Genomic DNA, 13,240 nt, shown 5'->3' with positions numbered 1-13,240 from the left:
TGATGGTAACGCTTGTAATTTTATTCAGAAAGCAATAAATCGTCTGTTACAAGATTCACCAACCAAAACGGAAAAACCCCATTTTCCCAAACAAAAGGAGTAGGGAAAGAAAGCGAAAAAAATGCAAGTGAATGCGTCACCCGATTCGCCGATCTGCCAATCTGTCTAAGATCGGTATCCGTGCAGATGTCCAATGAGTTCCTAATATCCAACGCCAGTGCACCACAATAACTTGAATCTTCTGCTGGGTTGATGACTGCTTGCACCGCCAACAGAGAGTCAGTAGTAATTACATGGACTTCGATCCCACGTTCCTCCAACAGCCTCATCCCATCTCTTATTGAAAGGAGCTCAGCGAAGACCACCGACTGTGGCTTAGAGATTCTTTTTCCGAAGGCAAACAATATTTGACTATCATGATCTCGCACTATGCCTCCAATCGAATAGCCACCAGTGTCAAAATTAACCGCTGCGTCTACCTCAATTTTCAAGGTGTTGATCGGTGGTCTCGTCCAACGTTCGAGCTGGGGTAATGGCTTCGGAGCAGGTGCGGTAATTAAGGATTCCCGAGCTTCCTTGAAGTCTTTCAAAAGGGAGGCGCTCCACTCCAAATCCAATTGAGCACATCCAGGCACCTTCTCATGCAAAATCTGCAATCTATCATGCCATACAGCCCAGGTGCGCATCGCAAAAACCTCCATATCTTCCTTTCTTAACACTGCTTTCATTCGGATGAATGTATCCAAGAAATCCATGTCTTTTACCTGTTTCAGAAAAGGATGAAAAATTGTATCCTTCCAACACTTCTTTGCAAATGGACACCAAAACAGAGCGTGCTCGGTTGAATCATGACCATAACCACACAACGGACACTGATCTGTGACGGGAACATGATGCCGCAGCAGGTTCGCGCGAGATGGAATAATGTTGTGCAATGCTCGCCACAAAAAAAATCCGAACCTTAGGAGGAACTGACAATGACCATATAAATTTCCACCAAGATTTCGCATGGGTGTTCGAGGTATGGCTAGGCGTATCAAAGAACCCGACTTCAAGCTTGTAACCATTCCGCACAGTGTAATTTCCTTTGGGATCATAGAGCCAGAATCGAGAATCCTCACTCGCATTATTTGCTAGTGGGATAGCTAGAACATCTTCAGCTATATAAGACGGGAGTGTGGTTCAAATCAGCGACTCATTTCATGCTCCATTCACGATGAAAGAGTTTACGTTATCAAGATCATTCGAGATACCTGCAGGCCGCATTAGAGACTGCACTCCCGGAATCCATTGGTCTCGAAAAGTTGCGATTTTTTCTCCATTACCAACTCGCCAACACAGACCTTTCCTCAGTAACTTTCTACTCCACAAAAGTGATCTCCAAATAAACGAGGGACTATTACCTATCGAAGCGTCCATAATATCATGAAGCTTGAAATATCTCGCCTTAAAAACCCGAGCTACAAGAGAGTCGGGATTAATGGCAATTCTCCAAACTTGTTTTGTAAGAAGGGCTCTATTGAACGCTTCCAGGTTACGAAAACTCATCCCTCCCTTACATTTTGGCACACATAATGTATGCCAATTTTTCCAGTGCATTCTCCTTCTCCATTCTTCCATGCCCCACCAAAAATTTGCGCATTCTCGTTCAATAGCCTCACAGATCGCCTTAGGTATATGGAAACAAGATATAGCATACGTGGGGATGGACTGTAAAACGGACTTGATTAACGTTTCTTTGCCTCCGGCGGAAAATGTCTTGTTGCCCCACCCTCTCAAACGTTTAACTATAGTCTCAATTAAATATCTGAACTGGAGCTTTTTGCTACGCAAAGAGAATGTCGGCAATCCCAGGTAAATGTCATGACCCTGTGTAGTGGAGATATACAACACCCTCTTTATCTGATCAGCAATCACTGGATCCGTATTCGGGCTAAAGGATAAAGATGATTTCTCAAAGTTTATTAGCTGGCCCGAAGCTTTTTTATACAACGATAGACACTGACGAAGATTCAAACAGTCGGAGATAGTAGCTTTTAAAAATATGAGACTGTCATCAGCAAAGAATAGGTGAGAGATTTGGGGACTAGAATTTGCAATACGGACACCAGTAATCAACTTACGTGATTCAAATGAGCTCAAAATCGATGACAACCCTTGAGCGCACAGAACAAATAGAAAGGGTGATAGAGGATCCCCTTGACGCAATCCTCTGCCCGGATTAACGTGGTCTATAATATCGCCATTGAGTGCAATTGAGTATTTGACAGAACGAACACACCGCATCACCTTCTCAACCCATATAGGATCAAATCCGAGCTTACCCATAATTAGTTCTAGGAAGCCCCATTCCACTCTATCGTACGCCTTGCTCATATCGAGCTTTAATGCCACGTATCCCTTGCTCCCCTTTTTCCTGCTCCATATCCAGTGTAGAGCCTCATAACCCAGTAAGATGTTATCTGTTATCAGTCTGCCTGGGACAAAAGCACGCTGGAACTCATCTACTGCCATAACCAAAATTGGTTATCAATAGACTACTACCTTAATAATATCGTGTCTGTCCAATATTGGGTTTAGAAATTAATGTGGCCAACCAATTTGGACAAATGAAAGTGACTAAAAATGCATAATTTAAGGATTTACTAGAAATTTCAATTTGGAGACCATGACAAATTATTCGATTAATAAATAATTTTACGTTTCGAATCTTTTTTTTTTAATGTATGTGCTAATGTCTTTCAAATATGTTTCTATGGTTAAACATTAAAGTCAAAAACTTGTGTGAGATGGTCTCAAGAATCGTATTTTGTGGGACGGATATCTTATTTGAGTAATCAATGAAAAAATATTACTTTTTATGCTAAGAATATTACTCTTTATTATGAATAACGGTAGGGTTGACATATCTCAAAGATAAAAATTCGTGAAATCGTCTCACAAGAAACCTACTCAACATTAAATTGGAAAATAGGGTTTAGAAGTCTAAATTTGCAGCTTTCTAGATGAATAAACGCGTTTACCAAATCAAAAGTTCCATTCGACAATTTCATAAATATTGCGTATTCTTGCATGCAACCTTGTCACTTTTTATATTAAATTATGGCTACTTTAAATATTAAAAAAAATAAAATAAAAATTCTAGTAATTTATTTTTCTGCTGGGATTTTTAGAAGAACTGATTATACGTTAGTAGGATAATGGTTGAAAATAAAGTGTTTTGCAAATTGCATGTCTTCCTATTTTGGACCAAAAGTAATTTGATTTTCAATGCATTGCGCTCTGAAACTACTTTTGACACTCGAGCAAATAAAATATTAAATTCATTAGTGGTAAATAATTGAATTACTAGTGTTGATATTCAAATTGATAAAATACCCAAAACTTCAGATTTATATATATAAAACACCAAAAATGAAATTTATCAAAGATTAGTTCGAACATATGTTGAATAACAAAATCTGATTATTGAAAATTATTCTTACATATTTGTAAGAAAAAAATATAATTCTTGTTTGAATGTTAATATAATACAATCAGTTCAAATTATTATTATTCTTTTTTTATCACATGTTAACTTAATTTTATTTTATTTTTTGACAGAATTAACTTAATTTTTTTAGTTTACAAATTATATTAATCAGATAAATCACATTGAATAAGTAATATGTGACAAGCTCGTTCAAGAATGTGTTGGTAGGAAGAATCAAACTCATAATCATTGATCAAACGTTTACATACTTCATCCACTCTGACATTCTTTGAAAACTATTTTCAATTTATTATTGTTTCAATAGGATATTGATAGCAAAAAATTGTGTGAGACGGTTTCATGTGACGTATTTTGTGAGATCTGTCTCTATTTGGGTCATCCATGAAAAAATATTAATTTTTATGCTAAGAGTATTACTTTTTATTGTGAATATCGGTATGGTTGATCCGTTTCATAGATAAAGATTCGTGAGACCGTCTCACAAGAGACCTAGTCGATGTTGATTTCTCAATCTATATGTCTTATGAGGATTATTCTCTTTGATATAACATAAACTGAATTTAATACAATAAATAATTAATTAATCATGATAAAAACTAATATAAACTAAAACCATAATTCGGAGGATAGCGAATAAAGCGTGTTGGCGCTTGGAGATTATTAACATTTGCGGCAGAGTCGTGTGTCTATCTATGACAACAATTCGAGACTTCCAACAATAGCATGGATTCTACGCTACGATTGCATATCTGCATTCCTTCGGATAATTCCATTTGTTTTCAATGGACACAGGTCTAGGTGGTCACGCTAATGGCGAATCGCGATCAGAATCAACCGTCGATTTTGAAAACCGGCGACGAGTGGAGGCACTGGGTGATCTCCGCGTTCTGCCGGATGAGATCTTGTGTGCTATATTAGTGAATCTCACGCATCGTGATGTTGCTCGTCTCTCATGCGTCAGCAGGTATGGTCGTCAATTCATCCTGTTCCTGGTTAGATTCATGCTTTCTAATTTCTACCCGCAATCATGATAGTGAAGATGGATAGACGATCATATAATCCAAGCATATTCTAACTCGGATTTTGTAATGATGAAATTGTTGAGGATATTCACTATTCGATAGGGTTAAATTGGACTGCTCTTTATTTTATGTTTTTGTTATTTGCACCATCTTGTTCATGTATACATGCACACCAGGCACTTGGCAGTTTTCCTAAAAATTAAGTGTATCGAGATAATTAAATGATAATAGTAACAATAAAAAAAATAATAGTTATCTTGATAATGATAGTAAGATATTCTGCATAATTTTATTTGAAGAGAATACCATCTAGATACTAGAAGAATTAATGTTTCCACTCTTTCTGAGAGGGAAAAATTCTTTTATAGCTGTTTGGATGTGCTTATTTCATTTGTGAAGGTAAACAAATCGGAGGAAGATTATTTCTTTATCCCCTTCTTTGGCCATTTAATTTATATTAAGATGCAATGACTTCTGGAAGATACTAACCGCATACTTCAAATTAGACAAATTGTTGAGTACCTAAAATTTCTTCATTCGCCGTTCTTGTCATTTTATCTATAATTTGATGTTTTCCCAAACTCTGTGGGCTTATAGAAACTTTCCATTTTGGTTTTAATATTTATATGTTGATGAATAATTCAGTAGTTTATCTTCTTTTTTTTTTGCAGTGTGATGTATATATTATGCAATGAAGAACCCTTCTGGATGAGTCTATGCCTTCGCATTGTTAATCGCCAGTTGGAGTACAAAGGCTCATGGAAAAAACAGCTTTGTATCAGTATACACTTTGTTGATTTCTCTACTATTCTTCCATCGAGTAACTTTTATAGAAGTCTGATAGTTTCATTTTATATCTCAGACTTGATTTGCCCCTTATATATATCGAAGAATCTCAAAAGAAACCATTGCACTTTGATGGTATCCAAATTTAGAATCTTTTTTTTCTTTCTTTTGTGTGATGATAACCGCCTACTTGTTTTGATGGTTTATCACCTCTTGCAGGATTCACTCTTTATTCTATACCAGAGGTTATACCGATCTTATACCACAGTAAATGGATTTGATTTTGATAGCGGAAATGTGGAGAGAAAGGAGAATGTCTCTTTAGAAGAGTTTCATGAGGCATATGATGGTCAAAAACCAGTATGTGAGCGGTAATTTGCCATTAATCTCATATTTGTAGTTTATTCATGAAAGTGTTATTTATTTACCTAACCTTATTTACTTTCAAAACATTGTTCAAACTACACAATCCTGATTCCTGATGGGTTATTGTTCCATTGGGCTGTATTGTGTCCATTGGTTCTTTATTAAATTTACTTTCTTCTTATTGCCAATAGTGTGGAGCAAATTTTTATTTTGCTCCAATAAGGAAGAGATCAATGTACTGGTTATTGCTTTGTCTCATTGATCTATCATTTGCTTGGTGTTCATGACAGTGATGTAGTTTATTTTCTCAAGATTGATGATTTTTAACAGGTTTTGATCAATGGATTAGCTGATAATTGGCCGGCGAGGAAATCATGGACAAGTGAACTGCTTTTATTGAGACACCCTGATACAAAGTTTAAAATATCGCAGAAGAGTTCGAAAAAGATCACTATGAAGTTCAAGGATTACATGAATTTTCAGCATGACGAAGATCCTCTATATATTTTTGACAAAATGGGTTGTTAATTATACTCATTACTCACAATTCAATGTTGAATTTCATGTCATAGTTGGTACAATTCTCTAATTCCGTTAATGCAGTTTGGGGAAACTGCTCCAAACTTATTGAAGGATTATAAAGTACCCCAGCTATTTCGGGAAGACTATTTTGATGTGCTTGATGGCGAACAACGACCACCTTTTAGATGGCTCATTATTGGACCAGAGAGATCTGGGGCCTCCTGGCATGTTGATCCATCTCCAACTAGTGCTTGGAACACGCTCCTCTGTGGCTGTAAAAGGTAAACAATATGGTTGACATTGAACTATCCTCTTGACATGCAACTCTCTCTCTAGTTTTTGGTTCTGCTTCAGATTGTGTACTTTCAAAAGTAATATCCTATTTTTTTTTAATAGGTGGGCATTGTATCCTCTGGGAAGAGTTCCTTTAGGAGTGACTGTATTGTAAATGATGAAGATGGCGATGTCAACATTGAAATTCCCACTTCGCTTGCATTTTCTAAGCCCTCTTATTTTTCTTTTTCCGTATTTGTATTTCTTTTCCAAGTATCAACATATTTTCACAATGGTGGCTGGAATATTATCCTCTTTTGTCTGAACATGACAAACCAATAGAGTGCACCCAGCTTCCTGGCGAGACGATATATGTTCCAACTGGTTGGTGGCATTGTGTATTAAATTTGGAGACAACCATTGCCGTGACACAGAATTTTGTGAATTCTAAAAACTTTGAATTCGTGTGTTTGGATATGGCTCCTGGTTGTCGACATAAATGCGTTTGCCGGGCAGGGTTGCTTGCTCTTGACGAAGGTGGTTTTGAGGATGTTGAGAAGAACACTATTGGAATGGATAATGATGATATCAGTAGGAAAGAGAAAAGGGCGAGAATGTGCCAATCCAGTGAGAATGCATGCAATGGGAATGATACTGAGGGATTGTCCACGAGTTGCAGTCTGGGTAATCTGGAATATTCTTATGATATAAATTTATTAGCTAAGTTTGTTGATAAAGAGAGGGACCACTACAGTTCTTTATGGAGCTCCGGCAACAGCATAGGACAACGAGAAATGAGAAATTGGTTGTGCAAACTTTGAGTCGGAAAGCCAGGACTTAGAGACCTAATATGGAAGGTATTACTTTTCTTGTTTATATTTTCTTCATTGTTGGATGTTGCAACCTCTCTCGAGTTGAACTAATTTCATGAAATTAATATTTAAACTATTTAGGCATGGTTTGGGATGAATGATAAGAAACTATTGTTTTCAGTCCCTCCCTTGGGTGCTTGGTATGTGAGATGAAGATTTTGTATTTAGGCTAGTTATTATTAATTATATTTTATTTAGGAATTATAATTATTAATATGTTATTGTATTTATTAGTAACATTGATTGTTATTAAAATTTATTATTATTGAAATAAATATTCCATTGGTATTATTATTTTAATTGTTATATTTTTCGAAACAATCGATATGTTCATTATCAAAATAAATGCCTATTTTTATTATTATTTAATTTGAATTATTGGATATATTGTTAATTCATATTATTTGTTATTTTGTTTGTATTTTGGATATCAAACTTAGGGAAAATTTTAATAATAAATATAATATTTTTAAATTTATTATAATTTTTTTAATAAAGTAATTGATGTGGGAATTTTAGTAATCACAATACAGGTAACAAAAATAATCCATCGATTGAAAATCACACCAAACACCATTTAATTTATGATATTGTATCATTTATCTTTAACTTTTATTTTATTATCACTCTTATTATATATTCAATTCCACAAATGGAGCGATGCCTTAGCTTATATGAGTCTCTTTTTTTTCTGAAATGCCATATGGATTTGAGGTTGAGTTCTTGAATGCAAATGATAGATATTTGAGATAATTCCAAGGTCTCCACTAGCCCAGATCATAATACCTCTGCAAAAGAGATTCCAATAGTGATAATTTTTGGTTTTGCTTATTAGTCATGATCTTCCATATGCTTGACCTTTTTTTATCTGAGTATAACTTCCTTGACTCGAATCCTATCATGTTTGGGGTCCTTTGTGGTTCTGACCTCTGCTGGACAGAATCACTTCATCCATTTATAACTTGTTAGGATTGATCCATTTTGGTCATCCATATTTGTGACATAGTTAATTGTGTAACTTAAAACATATCTTTTGCATAAACCTCATGTCCCAGGGAGCTTGTCTAGCACTCAATGCTGATAAATGATTTGAACGTGTGGGAGAAATTTGTGCTTTCCACGAGTTACCCTCTCCAGTCCATGATGAGAAACTCCCCGTCGATACTGGTAGCAATCCTGTGAGTTCTGTCCTAAGATTTGTTTCCAAGGGTTACAAATTCTCTGGTCTATTGTTTGTGGTAGCAATCAAGAAATCATATTTGATATCATTAAGTGTGTATCTTTGATATTATATGTATATGATTCTTTTAAGGAAATATTGCCTACCATATTTATCTCAATGTTAAGAGAGATTAATAGAGTTTTAGCCCATTGGGCACTGTGTCGTGGATGCATTTCTTTATCTGAACCACATAGATATTGTATTATGTTATGTACTTTCTTCACCATATTCCAACCTATATAAGATACAAAATGGTATCGAAGCAGGAATCTCGGACTAGGGTTTTTTTTTTCTTGGGAGCTGTCTAAACTTCTACACCCCAAAATAGGGGAGGGGAGGGGGTTGCTGCTGACCTGAACAATTACTGAACCAAAAATATTTTTCCTTTTCAATGTTCACATGGACAGGATCCGTTCAAAAACAACATGATTCTGCCTGCCTAACTGACATGTTCAAATGGTGGAGTTGTTGGTGTCTTGGTTATTTTACTCTGTTTGTGTCTGATCTATAATTTTGTAAGCACAAACATAAAGATAGTGTGTTTGTTGATTAACAGAAGATCTCTGCATGCGTGGTTTCTCTCGCTGGTTTCTAATATAACATCGTGCGATATTTTTTTCAATACATTTTATACTTTGTAAAGACTTTCCACGTTCAAATTGAGGGGTAGTGTTAAAAATCAAATAATATATCATGAAATCATAATTATATTGTACTTTTTATATGATTTAATTATGATTAATGTTTAAGAAAGATTTTCCACCATATTTACTTTAATCTGCTTTTTCTATATAAATAAGTGATGTCAATTTAAACCAGGAGAGATTCATAGAGTTTTAGCCCTCTAGGCTTTGTGTCATGGATGTAGGTCTTTATGATCGAAATATATAAATCTTATGTTGTGTTGCTGTAGATTTATGCCTATTTAAAATTTCAACAGTTTGGTTCATGTTGGTTATCTTCTCTCAGTAGCTGAGTTACATTCTTAGTAGGATAGAGTAATAATTACTACTGGAACTGATATTATATTACAGGTCTACCTCTGTGCTGACTATGCAATAAAAATATTTGTTGAAGGAGGCCTGGAAGCATCTCTTTATGGTTTAGGCACTGAGGTATGATTTCATTGTTCCCACTTGTAGGCTCTAGCTTGCGGAATGGTCCAGAACACCCCCTCCAATTTTACCAATGTTGACTTATTTTGATGACAGCTTGAGTTCCAAAATCTACTTCAGAATGTGAACTCTCCTTTGAAGAGTTACATTCCGACCGTATCAGCCAGTGGGATTCTGCTTTTTGAAAATGGATCATATAGAGTATTGCCTTGGGATGGTAGCTGCATACCTGAGGTGATTGACAGCCATAGTCTATCATTAAATCTTAAAGAAGTTGATTACCCATTTGGGGTCTGGAGCAAAAACAATTTGAATATTAGAAAGCTCGAACACCATTAAGCGAATCAAGTTCTTTTATGCGGCCCTACATTGTGACAAAAAGATGTGGAGGGAAAATATTTGCTGAGCTGTAAGTATTACTCAAACACTAATTTTTTCTGCGGTGTTTTTTCAAGCATAGCCTGCTTCATGGGCTCTAAATCATCGTGCATTTTTTTATCCATCGCTTTAAAATTGTTTGATATGCAGTAGAGACACCCTTTCATCAGAAGAGGCCTTAAAATCTGGCTTCTTTTTTGGGTGAGCATCTGTGTAATCTTCATATTTTTCCATGTCCATCTCCTCAAGACGCAATGCTAAGGCTAGAGAAGGTCAAGTGCAGCTATCATATGGTGATGGATTCCATTCACGTTGGCAATCCAGTTGAGTGGAAATTATTTATCAGCATTATAAATCAGAAAAGGGAGGATGTCCATCACCGCTTGACTGCATGGTATGAATGGGTTTCTATCATCAATCTTTTGAGTTTCAGGTTTTACAAAATGAACTTTGTATAGCAGTGTGCAACCACAATAGTAATTTGGCCTTTTTCTTAGTCATTGGTGAACTTGATGGTTGGGAAGTTAGTGTTTTACTCTTGTTTTTATCTTTTGGTACATTATATGCTTCTTGATGTTACATGCAAGGTGGATGGTGCACTGCAGCATATTTTTTATTTGTATGAATGGCGAGCTTAAATTATTTTAAAATCTATACATTTTCTTCCTATCTTGCAGGGGTGATCCTGTTCCTAGCAAACTGATAGAGAAAGTCGACAATTACATCCCTCGTGATCTGAGCATATTCATTGATATATTTGAGGTGATCATAGTTCTCTGACTGGTAATAATTTTTATTCATGACATTCACTTTCAAACTTTATCCTTGGCAATTATTAAATATCTACAAGCTTTAATTCATATATTTGATCTTTCTTCTGTGAAGAACGCAGCAGAAGCTTGCAAATCTTGCACCTAGATACACATGGATGTGATGGATGACAACATATACATGACACCATGTTGCTCAGCTTCTATATCAGGGGAAATTGCTTCTGATTCTTGTTTTGCAGAAAGTGGTAATGTGGATATGTCTAGTATAACCTATAGAAGCAGCAGGACAAGCTATTCATGGTATCCTAGCCACATCCTTGACTTTAATGATTTATCTATAGGTGAGTTTTTTCTTTAATGTCTGAGTTTTTTCAGCTTCTTTCTGTGCCTCCGTAAGATACTTGAAAATAGATTTTCCTTGTGCTTCTGTAAGAGCAGCCCCACCCCTGCTTTCATATTTGGATAATTTCATTGGCATTATTCATCCTATTTTCAGTGAATTAGATGTTTTGAAGAGGAAGTATGAAGAGTTTCATTCAACATTAATGTTTTAATCTTCAGCGGTTAATTTGTAAACAATAATAAAATGCATATGAACTTGTGGTGAACCTATTTGGATGAATTTGTATACAAAGGAATATACGCTTCCTCAATGTTCAATAAAAGTCACCTGACTGGCTGACTCATAAAAAAATATGTTTGTCGTAATTCTGAGACTGAAAATTGATTTGCATTATAGGGGTATGCTAAATTTATGTGTTTTTCACCTACAGCTAGCTATCTTCTGTTTTTCTTTCACGGGAGGTGTCGTAAGAAATCAATTATGTTTGCTCATGTAAATTATGTCAACCGGCTTGCAGAATGTATATTTGTGTGCAGCATGTTGGTACCCTGTGGGAACAATCAAAATGGCAACTAGTCACAGAATTGAATTCTAGTTTCCTGTGTGTTTGTTTTCCTTTTGGTATAGACTCTATGATGGCTAACATACTCATATAGCCGTGGATATAAATTCAGTGGCTCAATCTCAAGAAATATTACTGGATTTGAGGATTGGAATATGCTACATCAGGAGAAATATTTTGTGGGCATACGTGCATTAATACTCGTGTCATGTGTTGGTTCTACATATGTTACATGTAGAATCAATACATCTGACGGTTATATGTTATATAAGGAGTTCCTCTCCTGGAGAAGCATGGATTAATCCCAATATTTCGTGTGCTTTATAGACAATGGCTAATCTTATGTGAATGCTGATCTTGCATGTAAATCCTTTACTTATATTTCATTAACAGAAATGTACTTATAGCAGAATCATCCTGAATTTTAATCTTTACGCCTTCTATTTTCGAGTAAATTGATGATTCTGGATTTTATTCTTGTTAATGTACTTATAACAGAATCGTCCTGAATTTTAATATTTATGCCTTCAATTTTCGAGTAAATTGATGATTCTGGATTTTATTCTTTCTTCCTTCCGCTATTGAGTAAATTGGCATAATTCTGTTCTACGGTGGATCCACTGCTTGACCTAATCCCAATATATCTTGATATCTTCCGCGGAGATTATCGTCTCTTGAATCACTTCCTTAACAAATACAGGCGTCCATTTTTTGGAAAAGAATCACCGAAAGAGTCGGTTGATGATAGTAGGTTTGGGCGACTCTCATACAGAGCAATGTAAGTTCGGCTCTACAATCCCTTGTATCCCTGATTGATATTTTATTTGATACTTTTTCAATCAACTACCGTGCAATTATCAAAATCTGTTCTTTTTTCTTTCGTTTGTTGCGAAATGTCTCATTGTTTGTGTTTTGAAATGTGACTCCTTTCTCATTTGTTTCGATTGGTTAATGTCTAACAGGTGCTATTGTATTTTGCATGATGAAAACATTCTGGGCGCAATTTTTTCAGTCTGTGGAAAGACTTGAGGGTGGCAAATTCATGGGAGGAAGTAGAGGAAAAAATTTGGGGAGAACTGAACCATTACACCGGTATTTGTTGATTTGTTTGAATAATACAAAATAAGTTCGGCCGAACTGCTGGTTTCTTTGTAACTTCTGTGCGAAAGCTATGGTATTACAATATATTTTGCTGACAAAAAAGTAATTAGAAAGAATTTGGAAATTTGATATTTATCAGAAAGTCAGATTTCACGGTTCATGTTTTTTTAAGCTTAATTAATATGACAAGTTTTCGATTTTTATTTTTAAAATGTATGTGTATCAAAATAGCCTTCAAATCAAATAAAGGCTAAACAAAAGGCGAGGAAAGGAAAGGTCACCTTCGTATTGCGTTCAGGCGTGTATTTTTTATGCTAAGAAATGCATTTTAAAGTGGTTCTCTGGTGCATCATAAATTAGAGTGGGTATCATGTGAGATCGTCTCACGGATCTTAATCTGTGAGCCATGTCA

General features: G+C 35.5%; 1 protein-coding gene and 1 pseudogene across 1 annotated transcript; one reads left to right on the top strand and one right to left on the bottom strand.

Annotated features, from left to right (window-relative positions):
* Positions 1-20: 20 nt before the first annotated feature.
* Positions 21-2,514, bottom strand: LOC142513002 (uncharacterized). Its single transcript, XM_075619709.1, has 3 exons — positions 1,254-2,514; positions 961-1,160; positions 21-764 (listed from the first exon to the last, which is right to left on the bottom strand). The coding sequence occupies exons 1-3, from the start codon at positions 2,512-2,514 to the stop codon at positions 21-23; spliced, it is 2,205 nt and encodes a 734-aa protein (XP_075475824.1).
* A 1,624-nt stretch (positions 2,515-4,138) lies between these two features.
* On the top strand, positions 4,139-12,988 carry LOC142549377 (lysine-specific demethylase JMJ21-like; annotated as a pseudogene).
* Positions 12,989-13,240: the final 252 nt, after the last annotated feature.

This window comes from Primulina tabacum, chromosome 1 (assembly GCF_025594145.1).
Source record: "Primulina tabacum isolate GXHZ01 chromosome 1, ASM2559414v2, whole genome shotgun sequence".
In the NCBI taxonomy this organism is placed as follows: Eukaryota; Viridiplantae; Streptophyta; class Magnoliopsida; order Lamiales; family Gesneriaceae; genus Primulina; species Primulina tabacum.
Note: the sequence above shows the minus strand (reverse complement) of the source record. Positions and strands in the feature narration are given on the sequence as shown.

Excerpts from the sequence above, each read along its gene's own strand:
- LOC142513002 (XM_075619709.1), bottom strand. The coding sequence starts at position 2,514 with ATGGCAGTAGATGAGTTCCAGCGTGCTTTTGTCCCAGGCAGACTGATA. Across the intron at positions 1,161-1,253 it reads GTCTCTAATGCGGCCTGCAG|CTGAAGATGTTCTAGCTATC; the intron begins GTATCTCGAATG and ends CGTCTTATATAG. Across the intron at positions 765-960 it reads CATTGTCAGTTCCTCCTAAG|GTAAAAGACATGGATTTCTT; the intron begins GTTCGGATTTTT and ends TTTCTGAAACAG.